The sequence below is a fragment of the Adiantum capillus-veneris genome, chromosome 4, assembly GCF_014529385.1.
Source record: "Adiantum capillus-veneris isolate H3 chromosome 4, ASM1452938v2, whole genome shotgun sequence".
NCBI classification, from domain to species: Eukaryota; Viridiplantae; Streptophyta; class Polypodiopsida; order Polypodiales; family Pteridaceae; genus Adiantum; species Adiantum capillus-veneris.
In genome coordinates this window covers 76,076,564-76,101,167 of record NC_140934.1, presented here as the reverse complement: position 1 = coordinate 76,101,167, position 24,604 = coordinate 76,076,564, and the positions used below count along the sequence as shown (strand labels likewise).

Below are 24,604 nucleotides of genomic sequence, written 5' to 3'. Positions count from 1 at the left end.
TTGCTAGTGTGACGTCGCCAATACCACCCGTCGCACCCGCTTATGCGATTACACGGTCCATGCTTCAAGGGCCAGGACATATCCTCGAAGAGAGAGATACCGCGTCAGTTATCCAAGCAAAGAAAAAGAAGACACGAAGGAAGAAGTCGCAGAATACAGAAAATTCAAAGCCAAGTTCCAAAACAAACATAGGAACAGGAGATGACCCCATGTATATGAATGACCTCGAGGATGATTCAGATTCAATCGAGACAATGGAGACTAGAACCAATACCACAAAGGGAAAGACCAACAAAGAAAACCGTAACATGGAACCAAATGAAAACCGAATAAGAGAAAACCATAAAGAGCCTCTGAAAACACCACAAGTGTTTCCAAATCCAATCCAAGACCCCCAAGATAAACCGCAGGGGCAAAAAGGGAAGAATCGAAAGAAGAAGATAGGGACGTACCCAAACCCAGTAGACGAGATTGAGCAGGTGAAACATCTAAGAGGTTTAGTGGAGGAGACTCAAAGGAAACTAGAACCAGAACCCATGCATGTCAAAATTCATGACACAGTGTTTCCCACGCAAGTTCATCCACCCCACATGAACCATAGACCGTTAGCCATATCTAGTATCATCCAAGAAGGGAGTGAGGACGGGACATCAGAAAGTGAGCATACACCCTTCTTGTTGGAAAGGATGTTTAACGAAGGAATACCTGATCCCATTGAGGAATATGGGATTCCATCCTCACCAGTTCCTAGTCAAGGACCTACACCCTGCAAAACGCCAATGAATGTTGCCAAACTAGTGGACTTCATGTCTTCTGAGGTCCGAACCACGATCATAGCAAATCTGTATGGAGATTCTGAGTTATTCCTTGCACTTCAAGCATTCCTTAACGGAGAGCTACGAACGGGATTACCGCAGTTTGCGCAACCAAATAGGCCTGACTCGATTATGATTGATGAGGAAAATCATGTGCAATCACTTGACTTAGATGGACACGAGTCTGTGATCGAGGTACCCATTAACGAATTAGGGCAGTATTTTGAAGGCGACGAGTCTAATGCGACCCTACCCATCACTACCAAGGGATTAACTATAAAGGGAATTCTTGATGGTGGTGCGGGAGTTAGCATCGTTACAAAAGATTGTTGGGAATCCATGGGAAAACCCCGCCTCAGTGTTACTAACATTGTGGTAAAGATGGCAAATGGTACCATAGCCAAACCTATGGGGATGCTCAAGGATCTTAAGATCAAAGTTCTAGGACACAAGGTACGACATACGTTCATTGTAATGCATTTCTCTAAACACCTTATGTCATATGAAATGATTTTAGGACGACCATTCATGAGGGAAGCACAAATGGTTCATGATTGGTCTAAAAATCATGTCTATTTGCAATTCCAAGACTCTGTCCTTAGAGTGGATTTGGTGACTGGTAAGGTACACCCCTTAGGGAGTAAAACCATTATTGATCATCGCTCTAACACCACAGTTCACTCGGCCCCACTACAATATTGTTACACTTGTAAGAAGGATACAGACATTGGCCAAGATTCTCCTTATATGGATATCCTACCTGGGATGACTGAGTCTGACAATGTGGATTGGGTCCACCTAGCAGCAACCATAGACACTTGGGGAAATAGGGGGACGACCTGGGTAACACCTGAGGGGGATGAAATGCCTATACCCTTAAATATGCTACAAGCAATGCATATCGCTTCTGACAAGACTCATCCTAATGTAACGAATAAAACATACAAGTGGGTCCCTAAAGCTTCTTTAGTGACCATAGCTAGTGCTAAAAAATAGAAGCCTTGTAAGAAACGTACCACTCGCTCCAAGAAAAGTAAGAAAATGTTGCGATGGATCCCTAAACGACTATTGGAAGCCCAAGGCTACTATCAAGGAAATGATCAAATCTGGGTGCCAAAACGTAGATTGTGCTCTTACCTATCACCTGACCCATGTGAGCCCAATCCCGTAGCTCCAAAACGAATCAATGATCGTGGAAAGAAAAAAATCACAGAATGCTACACACCCGCTCCCGAGCTAGTTTGGGTACCAAAGAAAGAACGATTTGTTCCACCTAGATCAGGAAGGGGGGAGTCCCATGAAGCTTCTAGCTCCTCATGTAATACATCCATAGAGGTAAAAGCTTCTACACAGCCTCCATCCATAGTAGTGGACCTCCATGAAGCTACAAAAGAATCCACACCTCCCAGTGTTCAAGAATCACCTGATGAACCACTTCAAGTTCGATCCTGGGAGAGTACCTTACCACCCTTGCAACTTGACGAGGCACCTAGGGTAATAGAAAACTACTGGCGAAAATCCTCACCTATTACCAACTGGAACAATTGGTTTCAAAGGGTGACAAGCTCATTTCAAACGGTATGATCTACCCAAGGAAGGGGGGAGTGTTTGTGGACATCCATCATTCACTTGCTTCCCTCTCAACCTTCCTCCCTGACCTCTCAATCACCAATCTTAGGGAATGTACATATAAAGCTTTATACTCACAAAAAACAAAAAATAAAGAGCAAGAGAAATTAGCAAACGAGTATGCACATTAAAAGTCAAAACATTGACTCAGACCTACACATGTCACATCTGGTACAGTGAAACAGAAACCTATGCCATAAAACACCTTTGATCCTCATCACTTGAGTGATGGAGGGTAGGTAAGATTAGTACGATAGGAGTGTTTCTGTTGTAGAGTTGAGAGATTAGCGAAGTTCTCTTTTCCCACTAATGTGCCTCCTGGAGGTATTCCTTTTGTTTCCTAGTGTGTACAGGAGCGTGTTGCTATTGATAGGATTTGGACCTTCATGGAACCTTTCTCTCGTTCACACTTCAAATCAAGCGCGACCATCGACACAAACAGGTGTTTCTTGTCCATTAGCATTGCCCTTATCTTTTTGCATCCATGTTTGTCTGCTTTGATTGTGATTGGTAGCATAATATTCAGCGCATTGGCTTAGTATCAAACATTTAATTCAATGTAATGTTTTGTCATAATCACTTGTCTAGGTTTAAAAATCAAGCAGTCCGACTAATCTAGTTTGACCAAGCTAGATATTAGAAATCTTCTCTTAATACCATGGGGAATGCCTTCCTAATAAGCAATGGTTACTTAGGTTCTTAATCCGATTTAGGCAGCATTGTATGAAATGTACTAGGGCTTTCTAGTGGGCTTAACCCTATTGACCTTTAGCTTAAGTATTATAAAGGGAGTTTACTAATGTGATGAGCCTGGGGAGGGTAACAGTGTTATATGACCCCCCAAAGTTACAAAATTTAAATGCTGAAAATGAACAAGCAAAAAATCAAAGTGCCACAATGTAAAATTTTAAGCTGGCAGAGAAATCCCTGCTTAAATTGGTACTTCACTCACATGTATCGCCTATGGTACTAGAGCCCTAGAGGTTCCCAGTGTGGGCGCTTTTCCTTGAAAAGCAAAAAACCCAAGGCATACAAAATAAGCACACACATCATAATTGAATCACTGTGAAAAGACCTTGGGGGGTCAAAGAAAAAGTAATCAGTCAGGCGATGATTTCATGAGAAATTCCTTTTATGGTAGCTTAACTACAAAGTCTTCTAGGTATAGCCTCTAGTCAGCCCTCGAACATGAATACTTGGCTCTCGCGATTAAACAAGTTAATTGACCACTGAAAATTAAGAAGCTTACCCATGGTATTAATATTCGATCTCTAGTGCCTTTCGACCGTCAAATTAGCGACCCCAGACTTGTCTAATTTTTTACCTTTACATCTGTTTATGCATTTGATTACATTGCAATTTAATGTTCATTGCTGACAAATTGTTTGAAATTCTTTTACCAATCAATTTGTCTACCTAAAACTGCACATGCTTTTTAATCACTTATGAAAATGCAATTACTGTGCCAATGTTGTTTGATTTTGCAGTGACTGAAGAAGGCTAAGGACATTCATCTCAAATGCTCTTCCACCTCGACGAACCAGCTTCAACTCAATAGCTTCCGAGGACGGAATCTACATCAGGAAGGGGGGCATGTTAACCCTCACGGCTCACGGACACCCCATCACCTACGACGGACGTGTATTATGTATTTGGTAGAGTCAAGTACCGGGCTTGTCGGACCAATAGGAAAAGGGTAAGAGTGATCGCCGATGAGAGGCGCACTCTAACTGGGACATTCAAGGGATTAGTTGGCTAAGCATGGGCGCCCAAGTGCGAATGGGGTGAGCTCATATAAAAGCCAACTAAACCTAATTTTTACTCATTCTCTCATTTGTGCAATAGAAGAGTGCTCTTGCTCCATCTCCATCTTCTTCTTCTTCACCTCCTTGTGTGTGTGTGTGTGTGTGTGTGTGAGAGAGAGAGAGAGAGAGGGAGAGTGTGTGTGCGATCGAGCATTACGAAAGCACGACGGCGGCGAGGCGGTTGAGCGCGGCACGACTGCAGCATCTTCTTCATCGCGGCGAGGAATCCACCACGAAGGCGAGCGTAGAGCGGTGAGTGACACACCCTTTGCTCTCTTGAGCTTGCTAGTTTAGGCTTGTTGTGTGCTTGGAGCCATTTGTGGCTCGCACACGGTGTATTGGCAAGTCCCTTGCTTCGACGGTGCGGCAAGGAGCGCACATCCCTATAAGGCTTGACGTGTTGCAAAGGGTTATGCACAACAAAAGGAATAGATTATGAAGAAACTTTTGCTCCCACTTGTCGTATGACTACTGTGCATTGGCAGCTCATTTTGGTTGGGATGGACATGGGAGTCAGACATTGTTACTACTTTCTTGAATGATGACATATTTGAGGAATTTTATGTAACACAGCCTCACAATTTTGTCAGGAAAGGAGAAGAGGATAAAGTGTGAAAATGTAACAAAGATTTGTATGGGTTGAAGCAATCTCCTCGTGCTTGGTATGAGAAGGTTGAGACTCATTTGGTCAAACAAAACTTTTGTAATAGTCCAATATAGAAAGCACATTGTATGTAAAGTGTGAGGTGATGTACTTCTCATTGTGGTTCTATATGTAGATGATTTGTTGATCACTAGACCAAATGAGAGACATGTTGCTGAAATTAAGGCTGATTTGAATGCTACTTTCAAGATGAAAGATTTGGGGCTGCTGCGTCATTACTTGGGTATACAATTTAAGCAGTGTGATGGTGGTATTGCCTTATGTCAGACAAGTTACATAGAGACATTGCTATGTAATTTTGGACCTGAGGATTGCAAACATATTGCCACTCCCATGGAAACAAGTTTGAGATTGAGTCTTCATGATACTAGTGATCCTGCCAATGTCACTCTTTACCAAAATGATGTTGGTTGCCTTATTTATGTATGAAACACCAGGAAAAATATTCAGTTGGCAGTCTCACAGGTCAGCAAATTCATGCATAGCCTAGGGTCTAAGCATTGGCAGTCTGTCAAGAGGATTTTTTGCTACTTGAGTGGCAATTTACATCTTGGCTTGTTTCATCCCAAGGGGGGATCCTTGCCGCTAGATTTACATGCTTTTTTGGACTCAGATTAGGCTGGTTGTTTTGACACGAGAGTTTCCATGAGTGGTTTATTTTTCATGCTCGGTAGTTCATGCATATCATGGTTGAGCAAGAAGTAACCTATTGTGGCCACTTCCAATTTTGAAATTGAGTACATGGCAATCTTCACAACTATGGTTGATTGTGTATGGCTCACATGCCTTATGGCTAATTTGGGTGTTGTACAAGAAACTGCCAACAGTATCTACACTGATAGTCAGAGCGTATTGGTAGTTGCATGGAACCTGGTTTTTCATGCTTGCACAAAGCACATTGAAGTGCATTACCACTATGTCAGGGAGAGGCTCTCAACAGGAGACATCAGCTTGGCTTATGTGCCAACACAGGAAAACCTTGCAGATATTTTCACAAAGGCATGTCTCATGAGAATTTTGAAGCTTTCCGCAAAGCTTTGGGCTTACTCCCCTTTGCAGACTGATCATGTCCTTAGGGCATGGCACTTCCTTATACTCTAGGTGCTAGCTCTTGTTCACCGCGTCACTTAAAACCGTCGGGGAATTTTTCCCCTCACTAGGAAGTTTTTTCCCTCGTGCATTGTATATAAGCCCATCACTCTAGGGCTATCTAATCTTTCCATTTCATACTAAGTAATACACTCTTTGTTGTGTGCCTTGAGATTCCTTCGTCCTCTCAAAGTTGTGTGTGTTTTCATGCAACCCTAATTCCAACAATTCCAATTTCCCACCTTTTTGTCCTCCCTGATTCTCCAACTCTAAATTCTCTCCCTTCTGACTGTCCTCCTTCTCACACTCCTTGGACTGCCTGCTATCGCTTTACTTTATTCACTCGCTCGCTACTGCCATGTGATCATTGGCACTAAAAACTCCTTGGTAGGCCGCATGCACATTGGATGGCTCTTGCTAGTGGGAGGAAAATTCCATGAGTGCTATTTGTCCTGCATATACAAACATCAAGTCCTTGTGAGGTAATAATGACAAGGGATGGTGGCAATCTTGCTGGCACTACGTAATACTTCTGTGGACAAAATGAAACTTGTAGCTCTCAATTGTTCTGTCGTTGGTGGCACTGCTTGTTAGTTTCAAAGCTTCTGATGGGATTCATTAACCCATAAAACCCTTGTGACTTCTTGGGCTCCTTCCCGTGAGGGGTACTGAGCTCGTGACCTTAGGTTCTTGAAACCCATGTAGGCCAAGAATATTGTCAAGAGTGCACGTGGAATGACATTTGTTTAGGATCCAACAAGAGCTAATGATAAAAATCCAAGTCACCATTAACATAAGGGAAGGTACCTAAGACAAGGAGACTATGAAATATTGATGCTAATCGAAGAAATACCAAGAAAAATTATGATTGAAAGCATAACTCTAGGATGCACACATGCACACTGATCACACTGGTGAACATATAATATCTCTCTCTCTATTTCTTGTTACCAAATCTTTATGGCTCACTTTAGATAGCTGCAACCACACATACTGCCTCACCTTTGGGAGCGGGATCCCACTGAAGATCTTCATCATGTGGGGCTCAATGCGAATGGCCTACCAAAGTACGATATGGGTAAGGCACACACCTTTTTCCCAACAGCCATAGCTATCGCTACAAGACAAAGTATTCTTATTCACAAGTTGCCATATCAGTTCGTGAGAATAACCCATGCTAACCAAGTTTCAGTTACAACTTGTCACTTCCGACTTTAATACTCTCCCTATAATGTGTCATGACTACTATCTCCGTTGTTAAAATCCAGATATATCATTGTAAACGGTTCTCCTCTCCTAAAAATAAGCAGATTTGTTTATTTTTCTCTGTCTACAAACCATTGGCTTGATGGTGATGTACGATCACACCTATTACCATTGATATAATGTAATTAGAACTTTGTACCTTTGCAATACTCCTCAACGTCGCACCATATGATACTAAAATCATTATTTATCTCGCTTCTTTGCTTGTGTATGAAATCTTAGAGATTGTTCTTAATCCTTCTTCGAGCATGGCTAAAGTTATTACGAGGAAATTACTTCTATGCTAGAATTTGATACCAACACCTTTCCATTAGGAGACCTACATTTAGCCTATCCCAATAGGTAGTCATCAATTTTATCATGAGTTCAATTGGTCTTTATGGATTAGCTTCATGTTTTGATTATCAATTTTACGACTCTTTAGCAAGTATAAGTATCTAGCAGTAAAGTTGTATTTAAGGATACTTTTTTTACAATTATTCGAATTAAGTACTTGGATTAGTTTTCCATTTGGAATTATTGATTGACTTAGTACTACTTTAACACAAGACCGATATCCCCTGATCATGCCAACCAAACCATTCTACACATTTATATAATACATTTGTTATTTGTTCGTCTATACTCAAAGTGTCTTGCTCTCATTCTCTTTTATTGGAAAACAATCCTTACTTTGCATCATTTTTATCATTCAAGGCTTTTAAAATGCTATCATATTTATTATATGGTTAAATTTAACTAGAAATGATCTTTAGTGCTTGTCTTTAAGAAACACTTTTGTAGATAAAAGCTAAATATGATGTTATCGTATCACCCTCCAAGTATGGAATTTCTAAATTCCTTCTAGGAATATACATCTAGCAAGATCATTTAGATTATCTCTATATTTTGACCTAGATGTTATATATATAATACACAATCCTAGTGCTTATTTTAATGTCTTTCATATCTTAAGATCTCCAAATATCCCACCACCTCTTACAACATCTTCTTATACGACAATCCCCTAGTTCAATATAATTGATTTGATAAATCAACACTCATTTTATTTAATGTCTTTTAATTGACTTTCTTTGCAAATATTTCTAAGAGGCTACACTCAAGCAATTTTGTAACCAGTAAGAATATCGTCAGGCACTTTTAGAAGATAAAGCTCCTTTACTTGTCTACATGGTGTTATAAGTTGTAAATTCAATTATTTCTAATGCCATGGCATTATATTTACATTGATTAAAATCTCCAATGAGATAACTTGCCATACAACCACTTACATCAATCCAATTGATTTTTGGTACATATTTTAACATTGCAATCTACTCCAATTTGGTACTTAGCCAGGTAATAAATGTGCTTTTTTAATGCCTTGTCTAGTACATTGGTTACTTGCACACATATTCACCGATTTAGGCACTCATCCTAGTGTCAATTTGTCGATTTAGGAAACACCAATTGTACGTGTAGATCCGTCGGTTTAGGCAGCACGAGTGAAGATTTGCCAATTAGGTAGTACACCAACAAACTGTAGATTCACTATTTTAAACAATATTAAGTGCAGATCCGTCGGTTTAGGTAGCGCAAGTGCAGATTCGACGATTTAGGCAGCACAAAACTAAATGCGGATCCGTCGGTTTAGGCAGCATTCTTGTGATATAGGAAACACGTCTCATTGATGTAGATTCATCGATTGAGAAAACATCGATCATAAAATCATGTTGTAGTGGCTGGCCCATTTGGGCAGTGTGAACCCATTTTGAGCATTCAAGAAATCTATAAATAAATACGTGCAAGAGGAAAATGCTCACTCTATCCCGAGGGGAGATTGCACTTAGTGTTTGTGTCTATTCCACTCTTCTCTCCTCTCTTCTCTCTCGTCAAGCCGATGTAGCACTCTGTTGTAGGAGGTGCATCTGCACGTGATTTCTCTCACTCTCACTCTCTATCTATCTCTATTTGCATACGACTTTGATAATATGCTCACAAGATTTGCTAGGTATGTTGATATGTCTATTTTATTGTAGTATGTAGAATGGAATCTAGATCCTGTACAACTAGCAAGGCTTGCAAGTTGCAAGGCGAGAAATGTGGAGTGTAGGGCCCTTGGTAACATGTGTGTTCTTTTACTACTTGGAGCCAAAAAGGGCACGTAGATCATGTGTGTGTGACTTGGTCCCAAGACCAATGTCATAATTGGCTTGTATGTCAGTATTTGAATTGTGTGTTGGTAGCTTGCATTGACAAAAGCGGGTAAGGCAAGTGGCCTAGGGGGTTAATTGGCTATTATTCCAAGGTGAGTGAGAGAATGAGATTGTTCCAATGCTTTCAAAGCAAGAGTGAGCGTGTGCGAGCATTAGTTGTGAATGAAAATACGACTGAGAAGTGTTTTGTGTGTGTGTGTGTGTGTGTGTGTGTGTGTGTGTGTGTGTGTGTGTGTGTGTGTGTGTGTGTGTGTGTGTGTGTGTGTGTGTGAGAGAGAGAGAGAGAGAGAGAGAGAGAGAGAGAGAATCACATTGGCAACACATCAAATTTATTTAATTTGGCCTTAGAGAAAGGTTGCAAGATTGAATTACAAAAGAAAAGGAGAGAGTTTGTTGTTAGGTTTTCTGAGGCCTTCATAGGCTATTACAATGTTCACATTTTAATCGTAGCAGCCCAAGTTGGGCTAACCCCAACAATCACCCCCTTCAACCAAATTTGGCAAAATCATCATCATAAGTGTACTTCTAGGCTCTACTGATACATCTAGGTGTAGTACTTGATACATCATGGTCGTTCTCATAATGGATTCATTACCCATGGTTCACAAGAGAACACTCTAATATCAATTGATGAGCACACAAAGCGGATGGAGCCGCGAATGGACATGGCATGGAGGGGAATGTGCATAAGAGAGAGAGAGAGAGAGAGAGAGAGAGAGAGAGAGAGAAGGATAAGGTTGCACGGCTAAAGCTCAAAATAAAACGATAGGGTTTGTTATTAGGTTTTTGAGGCCTTTATAGGGTAGTACAATGTTCACATTTTAATCCTGGCAGTCCAAGTTGGGTTGACCCTAATAAATACACATTAATTATCCAAAATTTTGCACCAATTGAGTAATCCAACTCAACTCTTGGACCAACTTTATGGTTCACACAAAAATTAGTTGGCCAAATTAATCATCATGATTAGTCAATGTGGGATGCCAAATCCCATTAATTAGCACACACACCGAATTGTTTGCCAAGAATTTATCCAAAAATTCTTTATTGCACTGATTCAATATCTCAATTGATCAAGCATATATGAGTGCACACATGTGTAATTTCTCAAAAAATGATTCTAATTTGACCTAATCAAGCAATGCATACACTCAAAAAGTAAACACACAAGTTCAATTTTGACTTGATTATTAATGGAATTAAGCTTACACCTAATGATTGCATACACATTTGATGCACATTTAACGTTCCAAAAGCATCTTTGTGTCCCTATTGACTATCAATCGTTGAAAATCAATTTGTCTTGAATAGATACACGCACTCATTTCTTGGCAAATTGTCAAGGTGCATATGTCGATGAAGACATTACCGAGCACAAGGTTTTTTTATTTAAGAGACACTTGAAATCATGAATTTATTTACCCATGTCAACACTTGCATATTGCCACATGCCTTCAAATTTCAAGCACATGTGAATGCACTTAGAGAGTAGCTCATAGACCACATTCACTAAGAACAACCCGGGACTTGGCATGTTACCTACATAGATTAGAGGCCACTGAAAGTATACCCATGTGGGATTCCATGCCTTTGGAGTTGAATACGGTTTGGAACTTGATTTGGAATTTTTTCCTACCCATTATGGATTTAAACGCTCAAAAACCTCATCTTAGGGTTAAAAACTAGCAAAAAAGTAGTAAAATCACCTAGAGATTATTAAAGTGGGTCAAAAGTTGCAATAATGTCACAGATGCCACCAATCAGCTTGGGGGGGTGCTTGCTTAGTTTAAAAATCAACACCTTTGTTCAAGATAAAGAAGAAGACAATAGCCTTCATGGTGGTGTTCCGGTGCAGTTCTGCCTCACTTCTTGCTTGTTTTTGGGTGTGTGAGGGAGTGCCTTTGGGTTTCCTCTACTCAAATTTTGTGTGTAGAGTTGTGCATGAGAGTGGTGAAGTTCTCACGCATGTGTGTTGATGGAAAATTGAGGGAAGAGGCCAGGGTTTTTTGGAGGGAAAATTGGAGCTCTAATCGTCTCATTGGAGGGGTGGTTATATACCGAGATTGGAGTTTTTGGGAGTGGAGTTATGTTGGCTGGGAAAATTGATGTTTTTGATGTGTCTTTTTGTTGGCTTGGTGAGCGTGTGCTAGTAATTCCAATTCCAAAGCTTCACAATTTGTCTCACATGGTGTTTTGGGTTGGTGGGTGCTTGTAATTCCTAAAAGGCAAGGCCTGACCTTGACCTCGGATAAAAGAAAACAGCTTGTGTGTTTGGACAAAGTTTTGTGTTTTGAGAGTGTTTTTCAAACGGGAAGGAAGCATAGCTATGGAAGTGCCCCATGTTTCATTTCCCTCGTTAGATTTTGGTACCCCCATTGAGGAGGGCTTTGAAAGATGTTACTTTAGTGTGAAGTTGATGTAAGTATAGGTATATGCCACATGCATTTTCCAAGTTTCATGGTATGGCCAAGAAGATGCAATTGAAGTTGACTACTTATTGTGAGGGATGCGAGATCCATAGGCACAAGAAGATTTAGAATTTTCTCATGTAGGAAAACAGAGTTTTTTAAAATGTTTTTTATACAATGCATAACATCACTGCTCAGGAGGCACCGCATACCTAGCTAGGTACAATTGGGGGCAAGGAACCGCCGATCCCCCCCACCGGGCCGGCGGTCCCTTGCCCTCGACGTACCTAGCTAGGTATGCCGTGTCTCCCTCACAGAAGCTCGTGATGTTGAGATAAGTCACAATGTGGGAATTATTGTGAGAATTTGTCTGAAACTTCTTGTGAGGTTATGCCAAGGATTTTTCGACTACGTTTACAGGATGAAGCTAAGATTTGGTTTGAAAGGTTTGATGCTTCAGCAAAGTGTCATGATGTGGTGAAAGAGGCGTTCTTGGGGCATTAGAAGAAGATAGCCAAGGACAAGGAGTGGAAGCTGAAGAGGCAAAGCCAAGGACAAGGAGTGGAAGTTGAAGAGGCAAAGGGAGGCTGGATAGATAGATGGTAAGCTCAAGTTTCGAGTGGAGATGTGGTTAAGACATGCTTAAGCAATGAAGTAAGTTACTTTTTGTGAGGGAAGGCGCTATGAGGATGTAGAGAATGCTTGCCATGGAAGAGCTATGCATGTCATGCGAACTGCTTCTTTTCCACAATTGAGATGTACTAAACCTGTTGGTGATCATCATGTTGATGCGATGTATATGTAGATAAAGTTGAGATTGTTGAACATCATGAGGATGTGAATGGGGTGATAGATACTTCTAACTCCAAAGAGATACCAGACGGTGATACTGAGAGACAAAGCTCTTGCTTAGTGACTGAAGTGGTTATGGATCAAAGAGGAGTAGTTTGAAAAGTGATGTTTGTGGAAGGTTTTGGAAACCTATGGTATGCCTAGCCGTGAGTCAAAGTGTGTTGATGCTTCTAAGCAATTTTATAGTAGATGAGCAAAGCCATGATGATGCCTTGATGTATGAGGGGATGAATAACCAAACACTAGAGCTGATGAGGTTGGCATGGAGGATTTTGAAACTTTGGATGTTTGCAGTATGCATGATGTTGATCTTGATGATGCTACAATGCTTGATACTCTATCTAAAGATCCAAAAGAACTCGTAGATTGTGATATGGCTATATCAAAGGTGGTATGCTTAATTTGAAAATATATGATTAAAAGGTATCTTGGGATGAGAATGAGGGCTTGCATGTGGACATGTTTCCTATGGATACGGGAGATGATGCATAGGCCAAAGCTGATGTGGTGCTTGAGGAGGTGATAGAAGGTTATGCATATGATGTTTTGCTTGATGAGTCTCTGTTTATAGTTTATGTTGAGAGCTTTGATAGTTTTATGCACCCATCATGTTAATTTTTCACTACAAAGAAAATCTTTAGATTGAGTCTTCATGCATATGGATGCTAAATGCTTTTGCTGTTTGATCCAGGCAGATGGAAGATACTTGAGGCCTAAGAGAAATCAATTTTAGCCAACATTGTAAAAAAGAGTGACTAGTCAATCCATCCTCTCCTGGGCAAGAGGCAGTGTCAATGCCTCAAATGCCATCATGCATCTCAGTCAATGTGAAGGGCATCAATAACTTGTGACACATCTCTATAACGACCACAGGAACTTTCTGTCGGCAAAGGAAACAGCATCAATATCTGAATCTGCTGTGTACCTTGTACAAAGGCTCTTCTCGCTCAATACTTGTCGGACCTTTTGCTCATGACTTTTTTTTTAAGTGGAGCAGAGAAACATGTGGATATTAACACCCCCATGGGGGGTTGGGCGTTTGAACAAGGGAGGAGCTAGATAAAGGTGATGGAACGATTGACATATTAATGGAGAATGAAGGCAAAATTCATGGTGCTACGAAAATAAAGAACAAAGCATGGAAGCTGCCAAGGTGTCGTTCTGAACTGATTCAAGATATAAGTGCATGACTTTCGTGTCACTCAACAAAACATGCCGAGAGCGAAGAGCTCAACGTGAAGCACGGATTTGCTTCCACCGAATTACAAACCCTAATACTGCTTAAGCACCTTTTACTTAATCACATGCATCTATGCGAGGCATCTCTAAACATGCCATTGTCTTAAAGCAAAAGATTGTTGTAAAACCGGACATTCAAGCTGAAGCACTTTGAATCAGGATAAAACACCTAACCTTGAGACTTAGATCAGTAGGTCTGAACAGATATGTCCTCCACTGTCAATAGTGGGATGGCATAGGGATCATAAACTTGATGTTGGGAGGCTCAACTGGATACCTGCCATAACTCAGAAGTAGCGAGGCAAAATTTCAATCAATAAATGAAGAAATTTACGCTACCTTGAAAACCCCATCTGTGCACGGATCCGTAAGGCTCCTGAATCCCCTTGGTATGTATTTGAGGCGAATTAAACTGATGTAAACATGATAAAAGCTGGCATACAAATTCCCATCAGGCCCATCTCTCTAAAGGATCATAATGCAAAATGTGATCCCATCATGGCATTCCCACAGATACGTGTAACAAGCCGCTGCACCGCAACCACCAGGCAACACAGTTCTTTTCTCGACAATACTTGAACTTCCAACATGCGTTTAGGAGGCTTCCATCTTTTCCATTGAGAATATCAGCAAGAGATTTGCATTCAAAGATGGAAATTTCACACTCAAAAGAGCCAAATGAGGCTACAACACATCACCAATAGTCTTTGCAAGAGCACTTTCCATCTTCAAAATCATGACTGCAGTTTGCATCTCTAATCACAGTTCTTGCTGCGGCACTGTGACAGTCACCACATGCCCGCATATTCTTCACGCTGCGTATAGTTTCTCCTTGAGGAGTACTGAGACTTTGACAAGGGCACAATGAGGGCCAACTTCTCAGAATGACCACAAAGCAAATCCTTTTTTGCATCATCGGAGATGCTAGATGCTACCCAATGCAAACTCAGGGCATAGCCTTCTTGTGACATTTTCTAGTTTTGCATAGATTTCTTTGCTTTGAGCATGCTTTCTATCACCAACCTTGAAATGATGAATAGTGCCACTCTTATCAACCCAGCAGCTATACCTTGGCATCTACCATGCTTGATTTTCAATCCTCATGGCTTCAATACTTTCGGCCTCCTCTTGCATGCCAGCACCTGCATAAATATTGGACATAAGGAGATATGGTGCTGGATCACTTTTATCTATGTGTATTGCTTGTTGGAAGGCCCAGTTCCCAACAATAGGGTCTTCCCATTTCCGACAAGCACCCAACAAGGCACGCCAAATTGCAGAATATTCGTAGGATGGCATCAACTTGATGAACTCTACTGCCTTACCAAGGTGCCCTGCACGTCCAAAAAGGTCAACCATGCAAGTGTAATGCTCTAAAACCGGCTCCACACCATATTCTGCGATCATTGTTGTGAATAAAGTTTGGCCATCCTCTACCAAACCTAAATGACTGCATGCATTAAGTACACAAGAGAATGTGACTGAATTTGGTGAGAGACCTTCATTTCCCATGCGTTCTAAACAATTGAGTGCTTGCTTACACTGTCCCTGTTGGGTGTATCCTGCAATTAATGCATTCCAAGTAGCAATGCCCCGTGAAGGTAGCTCCTCAAGCGTTCGCTGTGCTTTTAGGAGAGCACCGCACCTTGCATACATATCTACCAAAGCTGTGCACAACATTATGTTATTTTCAAGCAACCCTTGTTCCACAATTTTGTCATGAATTTCTTCCCCTTTCCAAATTGCTCCTATGCTACCACAAGCTTTCAAAATGCAAGCAAAGGTAATTGCATTTGGGGAGAGTCCCTCTTTTTGCATTAGTTCGAAACAATCCAAAGCTTGCTCACCTTGGCTATCTTGGGCATAACCTGCAATAAGCGCATTCCAAGCAACAACATCTCGAACTGGAAGTTTTTGAAGCACTTGTTGTGCTTTGGCAAGGTCACCGCACTTTGCATACATGTCCACCAAAGCAGTGCCGAGCACAATGTTACGTCGCAACAAGCCTTGTCTAAGAATCTCATCGTGAATTTCTTCACCCTTCTCAATCGCTTTGAAGTTTCCACACGCTTTCAAAATGCAAGCATACGTAACTTCGTCTGGAGAGTGTCCCTCTTGCTGCATACGTTCGAAACAACGAAGAGCATCCTCATTCTGCTCTTGATGTGCATATCCTGTAATTAGAGCTGTCCAAGAGAAAACATCACGAACGGAGAGACTCTCAAGAACCTCCTTTGCTTTTGTGAGAGCTCCACACTTGGCATACATGTCAATCAAAGCAGTGCCAAGCAAAACATCAGTTTGCATCAATTCTCGTTTAGCAATCTCATTGTGAAGTTGTTCCCCCTTATCAAGGTCTTGAAGGCTAGCACAAACTTTTAAGATGTAAGCATATGCCACTCCATCTAGAGAGACGCCTTTTTGCCGCATCTGTTCAAAACAACTCAAAGCATTTTTGCTTTGTCCTTGCTTGGCATACCCTGCGATTAATGCAGTCCAAGAAATTAAATCCTTGCTCTTATGCACATCAAGCATTTCTTTCGCTTTTGCAAGCTCTCCACATTTAGCATACATGGTGATCAGTGCACCTGAACATTCTTCTAGCAACCCCTTTTTGAGAACATCATCATGTGCCTTAACACCTCTCTGCAAATCCTTATTCTGGGCGCAAATCCGAAGTAAGGAAACGAGAGATCTACCTTCATCAATGACATCATGTTTGTCATGGATGGCCTCCTTGAATGTCCGTTCACCTTTAACCACAAGCCCTCTTTTTCTAAGCTCCTCACCAACCCAAGCCGGATTGTCCCGCGCATCAATCCACAGGGGCTCCTTGGTGAATTTGTTACTAAAGTCTGGAGACTGAGGGCCTTTCTTAGTTCTGCGATTATCCCACCATTGCAAGGGATCCTTAAAATATTGCCTCCACAGAAAATCAAAAAACTTTTTCTTGGAATTCTTTGACATCTCAGCAACCCCAGGTATTGCGACAGATTGAGCTCTTTGCAACCAATCAATCCTTGAACAAACAGGACAATATCTGCTACTTCAAAGAGCTGTGAGAGCGGACTCCTCTTTTCTTTATAGCTTCTAGAATTACTGGGCCAAGGCGGAAGGGAAGCCACGCAGAGTTCGAAGCAACGGCCATATTTCATAACAGACCTTTCAGGAAGTTTGGAAAAGCTTGCTAAGCTATTCCAGCAACCTTCGCCTAATAAGCCTTTTTTTTTTTTAACAACACACCAGAGCAGAGGGACCCACAAGGGAGGTGCTTGCCCCATCCACATATTAGCCATGAAATATGGCCAGGCAAGGGCCGCGTACCATCGGGCAAAAGCCACATGTAGGCATCACCATGGCCACCTAATTCATGCACCACATGTACTACAAACAGAACTCGTAACAACAAGCTAAGAACCTCCTCCCTAGGTGACCCACCCCAGGAGGAGGATGCACTCGAGTTATTAAAGACAAGAGCCCTAGCAATGAACACTAGGTGAGCAGAAGGTGTTCCTCTAGAGGGGACCCAAAGGGGGATTTGAACCCACAACCCGTAGGTTGAAAAGCCAAAGCCTTACCGATAGACCAACTCTTGTGGGGCATGGTAGCCCGTGCATGTGCGTGTAGGAAGGGGGAAGGAGAAGATGAGAGGAGAGCAATTTAGGGGAAACACATAACATAGAAGGAGTTTTGTGTGTGTGCTTCTTTATATGCATGAGAGAGAATACATTGTTAGTGAGTAAGTTAGTGTAGGGAATGTCCGGACAGCCAACCACAGGGCCTTAACCCAACGATCTCCCACTTAAAGGCCAACATGGTCGTAAGTGGCAACTAGAGTTAGTATGTACACCTATGAAGCACGACAGCTTCACCCTTGTACACATTTGTTCACCCTACACCCATTAACGATAAATTGCTCCATAGCTAGGCTCTTTGTAAGAGCATATGCTGGGTTGCCATTAGTGTGGATCTTGACAAGCTCCAAACGCTTATCAATCAACGCATGGAGTGAAACATGGGATTCTTTGCCAAAGCAATGGCACTCTGACTATCACAATGCAAAACTGGAACTTGCTAGATGTCTAAATCTTCCACTAAACGTGCCAACCATATAGCTTCTTTGCTGGCATCTAATGTTGCACCTTACTCAGCCTTTGTAGTGGAAGAAGAAGTATATTCTTGGAGAGATGATCCCCCAAGAAATGGCTTCTCCTGCAAATATGAAAATGTAGTCAGATGTAGATCTCCTACTGTCTCTGCAACCTGCATAATCTACATCCGTGTAGCCGACAATAGATGCATCGCTATAATGGAAGCGTAAGCACCTGCTTGTTGTACCCTTCAAGTATCTAGGGATATGTTTCACTGCTATCCAATGTTGCTTGCAATGATACCGACTAACCACTCCTACTAAAATGCAATGCCTGGCCCATAGCATACATAAGACTGTATACAGCCGAAGAGTAGGCACACTTGCCATTTCTGCTCTCTCAGTATGTGACTTGGGAGAATCTTCCTTGCTAAGTTTCAAATATGATGGTAGTGGGGTACTCACTATCTTCCCCCCCTGCATATTGAAACACTACAAGACTTTGTGGATATAGGATTCTTGAGATAACTCAAGAATGCCTCTTTTCATGTCTCTCTTGATACGCATACAAGAAAATGATTCGCTTGACCCAAATCTTTTATAGCAAAGTTTTTGTTCAACATTTGCTTTAATTTGACAATCTCCTCAATGTACTTTCCTGCTATGAGCATGCCATCTACATATAAAATGAGAATCAACAAAGAACCATGACTGAGTTTCTTTGTATACAAGCATTGATCCTTTTGACTCCTTCTAAAACCCTAGGACCCCATAAAAGAATCAAACTTTTGATACCACTGCCTTGAAGGCTGTTTTAATCCAAAAAGTGCTTTCTTGAGTTTGCATACAAGCTCCTCCTTGCTAAGCTGTTCAAAACCTTCAGGTTGCTTCATGTAAACATCCTCTTCTAGATCCTCTTGAAGACAACCTGACTTCACATCCATTTGGAAAAGCTCCATGTCCTCTATGGCTACTAGGCAAAGCATTGTATGCATTGTCAAGCTCCATGTCCTTTTACTGCTTGAATCCCTTAACAACCAATTGAGCCTTATACTTGAAGGAGTACGAGCGGAAGTGCGACGCGAGAGAGAGTGCGAGAAGAAGAGCACGACGATATGGTGAACTCGCTCTACTGTAATGTGTAGAGCATAGTGAGTTCTTATTAGGTTTTAACAAAAGAATATGTGTACATACTTGGCGGCCCGCCCACTTACCTGGGCGACCACATTGGGCTTTATACCCCAACAACCTCCCACTTAAAGTCCAATGTGGTACTTTAAGTGTGAGAGAAGCTACTATACAAGCTAATATACAAGAGATGTAGAGAAGTGATGTACTACCCTACACCTAACTGCTTGCGAAAATGCGCAAAGCTCTCTGAGGGAAGTCCTTTTGTAAGTAGATCAACAGGATTTTCTGTAGTGTGAACTTTGACAAGCTGAAGTTGCTTATCCTCGAGCATTTCCCTGATGAAATGATACTTCACATCCACATGCTTTGTCTTTGAGTGATAAACTGGATTGCGAGCCAATTGTATAGCACTTTTACTATCACAATATAACACATGCATCTCTTCTTTGATTCCCAAATCTGTTACTAGTCGATTAAGCCAAATTGATTCTTTGCATGCCTCTGATGCTGCAACATATTCAGCCTCTGTAGTAGACTGAGTAACACAATCTTGTAATCTAGAACGCCATGATACTGCTCCACCAGCCAATGTAAAGACATACCCTGACGTAGACCTTCGGTTGTCTAAGTCACCTGCATAATCTGAGTCTGTAAAACCCTTTACACTTAGCTCCTAACTCCCATAGCATATACGCATACTCTTTGTAGCTTTCAGGTATCTCAATATTCCTTTCACTGCCTCCCAATGTTTCTTGCCTGGGTTTGACATGTATCGACTTACTACTCCCACTGCAAATGCAATGTCTGGGCGAGTAGCAATCATTGCATACATCAAACTACCCACTGCAAACGCATATGGAATCTTATCCATTTCAGCCTGTTCTTCCTTAGACACAGGACAATCTTGTTTGCTAAGTTTCACATATGGTGGCAGTGGAACACTCAGTGCCTTTCCCTTCTCCATATTGAAACATTGCAAAACCTTGTCAATATACTCTGTTTGAGATAACCAAATCAACTTCTTTGATCTGTCTCTCTCAATGCGCATACCAAGTATATGACTTGCCTCACCCATGTCTTTCATGTCAAATGATTTTGCCATCTTTGACTTCAAAGCTGAAATTTCTTCCAAGTGCTTGCCAGCAATCAACATGTCATCCACATACAAAATAAGGATCAGCCAACTGCCATCCTTAGCCTTCTTTGAATATAGACAGTGATCGAACTCACTACGTTTGTAGCCTTGAGAAAGCATAAACTTGTGGAATTTATGGTACCATGCCCTCAGTTATTGTTTTAAGCCATAAAGACTCTTTAACAACTGGCATACCCAATCTTCCTTGCCTTTCTCAACAAACCCTTCTGGCTGCTGCATGTAAATTTCCACATCTAAATCACCATGCAAGAACGCTATCTTGACATCCATTTGGTGCAACACCAAATCTAATATGGCAACCAATGCAAGAAAGCATCTCAATGTAGTCATCTTGACCACCGGAGAGAAGACTTCATCAAAGTCAATGCCTTGTTCTTGCTTAAAGCCCTTGTCAACAAGCCTTGCTTTGTACCTTGGCTGACTATCATGAGCGGTGATCTTATACCTGTAAACCCATTTACAAGGTAGAGCCTTTTTGCCCTGTGGTAATTTAACTAGCTTCCATGTCTTGTTTTTATGCAGAGCTGTCATCTCTGACTGCATGGCCAATTGCCAATTCCTGGAGTCCTTCATTTGCACTGCTTCCTTGTAACATGAAGGCTCATTGCAATCAGTCAACACGACATAGTTCATAGATGGAACAAACCTATCAGGAGGTCGCGTGACACATCCAGATCTACGCACAATAGGTGGCTCAGGCTCAGCCACAACCTGTGGTTCTACTCTATCCTGTCCTTGCTCCTCTTGAGCCCTGACATTTTGTCTTGCACGTGCAGGTCCATCTTCTTGGAAGACAACTCTTCTAATCTCCTCAACCCTCTCTGGTTTAGAATGATATTTGGATTCATTAAAGTGAACATCATTGCTGCGGATAACCTTTCTGGATTCGGGATCCCAAAGTCTGTACCCCATCTCACCAGAATTACCATAGCATAGAAAGATGCACTTTTTACTCTTTGGCTCAAGTTTGTTCCTAAATTCCTTTGGAACGTGAGTATATGCCTCACAGCCAAAGACTCTGAGATGCTTGTATGAGGGCATTTTGCCTGACCATACCATCTCTGGCACTGAATCCTTCTGCAAAACCTTGCTAGGAGATCTATTTACAAGATGAACAGCTACTGATACAGCTTCAGCCCAAAACCCATTTGGCAGCTGTGCATTAGACAACATACTTCTGACCTTCTCTTGAATGGTCCTATTCATCCTCTCAGCAACACCATTTTGAGGAGGATTGTAAGGAGCAGTAAGTTCACGTTTTATACCTTTTGACTCACAAAAGTCATGAAAGGCCTTTGAAACATACTCTCCACCATTGTTAGTGCGTAAGCATTTAAGCTTCTTGCCACTCTGATTCTCCACAAGTGTCACAAACGTTTTGAAAACACTAAACGCTTCATCCTTGTGCTTGAGAAAGTAAACCCATACTTTCCTCGAGTAATCATCTATAAATGTCATAAAGTAAGAAGCTCCCCCTAGAGATTGGTTAGGCATAGGTCCACACAAATCACTATGAACAAGTGCCAACTGTGTATCTCTTCTACTGCTTCTATGCTTATGTGGCTGCTGTGTTTGCTTACCATACAGACAATGTTCACAGAATTCAAAATCATTAAATGAAAAGCCAGGCAAATAACCAGAACGAGACAAGATTTCCATTCCCTTCTTGGACATATGTCCTAACCGGCTATGCCACAAAGAAACGTTCGGCTGCTCGGTTACATTGATTACATTTTTAGAGACATTTGATACATAAATCATGTAAAGTCCTCCAGACTTTACTCCATGTGCTACTGTCATAGAACCCTTGGATATCTTCCACATGTTCTATCCAAAAGTGGTGACGTAGCCAGCATCATCAAGTAAACATGTGCTGATCAAGCTCTTTGTAATTGCGGGAACATGTCTCACATTCTTCAGCGTGAAAGAAGAGCCATTCTGAAACTTCAATTGAACATCTCCAACACCTAAGATCTCAGATGTCTGCCAATTGCCTAGCCGAACATGATCTTTAGTGGTCACATAAGAGGTAAACCACTCCTTGTTTGGAGACACATGAAGTGATGCCCCTGAGTCTATAATCCAGTCACTTAGTGCATTTCCATCAGATGTTGTAAGAAGAGTTGAGTCCATTGCATTCTTCAAGAAGTAGATGTCTCCTGACACTAGACTGTCATCCTCTGCAACAGTGTTTGTCACATTTATTTCTTGAATCTTCACTAAGGACTTGTTCTTCTCACCATGGTCTTCAGCTTTCTCTTTACCTTTTTCTGCTTTCCATTCTCTGCAGTCTCTTTTCATGTGACCCTTCTTGCCACAATGGTAGCATTCTATGTCACTCTTGCCTTTAGCACTGCGGGACTTGCTACGAGACTAATTCCTCTTTCCACCTTTGTACTTTTCTTTGGTCCTTCCCCCGACAACTAAGGTTGTTCCTTTGCCTTTGTCCATTGTCTTTCTATTGGTTTCTTCAGTAAGTAGACTTCCTTCTACACCTGCTATGTTCAAACTATCTAGAGGTGCAGAATTACTCAAAGCTGTGCGAAAAGTGTCCCAACTTTCCGACAATGTGATCAACAGGAACATAGCTCTAACAGGTTCATCAAACTTGACACCTTGAGCTCACAACTAACTATAGATTGTGTTGAATTCATTCAGATGATTGGACATAGGTGTCCCTTCTTTCATCTTCAAGTCAACAAGCTTCTTAAGCCAGTATACCTGTGAAGCTGCACTCTGCTTCTCATAAAGATCACTCAGCTTTAACCATGCCTGATAAGCCGACATCTCGTCTGCTACATTGAAGTAAACGCTTTCTGCCAAAGTCAGCATAATGGTAGAAAGTGCCAATTCATCCATTTCGCTCCATTCATCTTCGTCCATATCTTCTGGTTTTATCCCCTTGAGCTTTATAGGTTTTATCTGCTTCTTTTGTACCAAAACGTGCCAAATCTGCTTCTTCCACAATGGGAAATTGGTTCCATCCAGCTTCTTGATATTGTAAAGAGCAGTGTCCTGTGATCCAGCCATAGCTACGCTTCACAGTAGTTTACTTTTCTGGGAAAAATTCGGCAGAGTTTCCCCTGTAAAATGACCTCTTAACCAATATCAACTTGTCAAATGAACCAAGAAAGCTTCAGATTCTGCAGAAATTTTGGCAGAGTCTCCTTTGTAAAATGGCTCTGGTGTACTAAAAACAAACCAAAAAAAAATTAAAAAAACACTGTCTCTCTGACACTATAAGCTGCGGGTAAACCTATCCTGCACCTGTACTGTCTCTCACTGTCCTGCCACTGTCCTATAAGCATAGACTGCGACAATGCCTCAACGGCAGTAAAGCAAAGATGCAATCCCAACTGTCTAACTCACAGTCAATACATCCTAGCTGCCTATCTAAGGGTGCTCGAGGGATCGCTCCAAGACCTGTATCACCAAAACGATCTCAACATTCGAGAATCCCCCAGCTCAATAAAACCTCACTCGACCCTCAACAAAGGCTGCAGTAAATTTGACAGTACATAGACTTCCCACAAAGTCATACATCCACAAATTTCCCACTGTATGCTGTAACCGCTGCGGCGGTTGTTTGCTGCGTGACTCACAGCCAGCAAACCCTCAACAGACATCCATCATCTCTGACAATACATCCCATGTGGAAGTACCTGCAATGTCAGGATGAAATCTGGAATATCAAGCAGCAAACACAAGCTACCTGATGAACTAGTGGATGTCGCCTACAGTCTGTGTGTAGATGCGCCCGTGTCATATGTGACACACCTCCAAGAACTGTGAGCCGTCCTTCGATGTGTAGACAGCCACAAATCAACACTCTGGGAGTGTCGATATCCTCAGCACCTGCAGTCGTAGGCCGAAAACCCCAAATTTGCAGAGTCGGATCTGCACCCGTCGAGACCACGTAGTCGAAAATGGCCTGCGCAGACCTTTGTCGAAGCCGAACGGTGGCCGAGATGACCTCAGAATGAAATTCTGAGAACACCAGCTCCTTCGGGCTGTCCCACAGGATTTGGGGCCGTGTCTTCGCCTGTCGAATTTCACTCCAATCTGAGCTGGTGACTCTAGCCTCCTACAGTGCTGCCCCGAGCCTCGATCTGAGCTCTGATACCAGTTGAAGGAGTACGAGCGGAAGTGCGACGCGAGAGAGAGTGCGAGAAGAAGAGCACGGCGATATGGTGAACTCGCTCTACTGTAATGTGTAGAGCATAGTGAGTTCTTATTAGGTTTTAACAAAAGAATATGTGTACATA

General features: G+C 41.8%; 1 protein-coding gene across 1 annotated transcript; it reads right to left on the bottom strand.

Annotated features, from left to right (window-relative positions):
- Positions 1–13,151: 13,151 nt before the first annotated feature.
- LOC147459441 (pentatricopeptide repeat-containing protein At2g13600-like) lies at positions 13,152–17,284 on the bottom strand. Its single transcript, XM_086510717.1, has one exon. It carries the CDS (start codon positions 16,927–16,929, stop codon positions 15,040–15,042), a length of 1,890 nt encoding a protein of 629 aa, XP_086366843.1. The 5' UTR covers positions 16,930–17,284; the 3' UTR covers positions 13,152–15,039.
- Positions 17,285–24,604: the final 7,320 nt, after the last annotated feature.

Bases quoted from the DNA above. Each gene is read 5' to 3' on its own strand.
- LOC147459441 (XM_086510717.1), bottom strand. From the start codon at position 16,929: ATGTCAAAGAATTCCAAGAAAAAGTTTTTTGATTTTCTGTGGAGGCAA.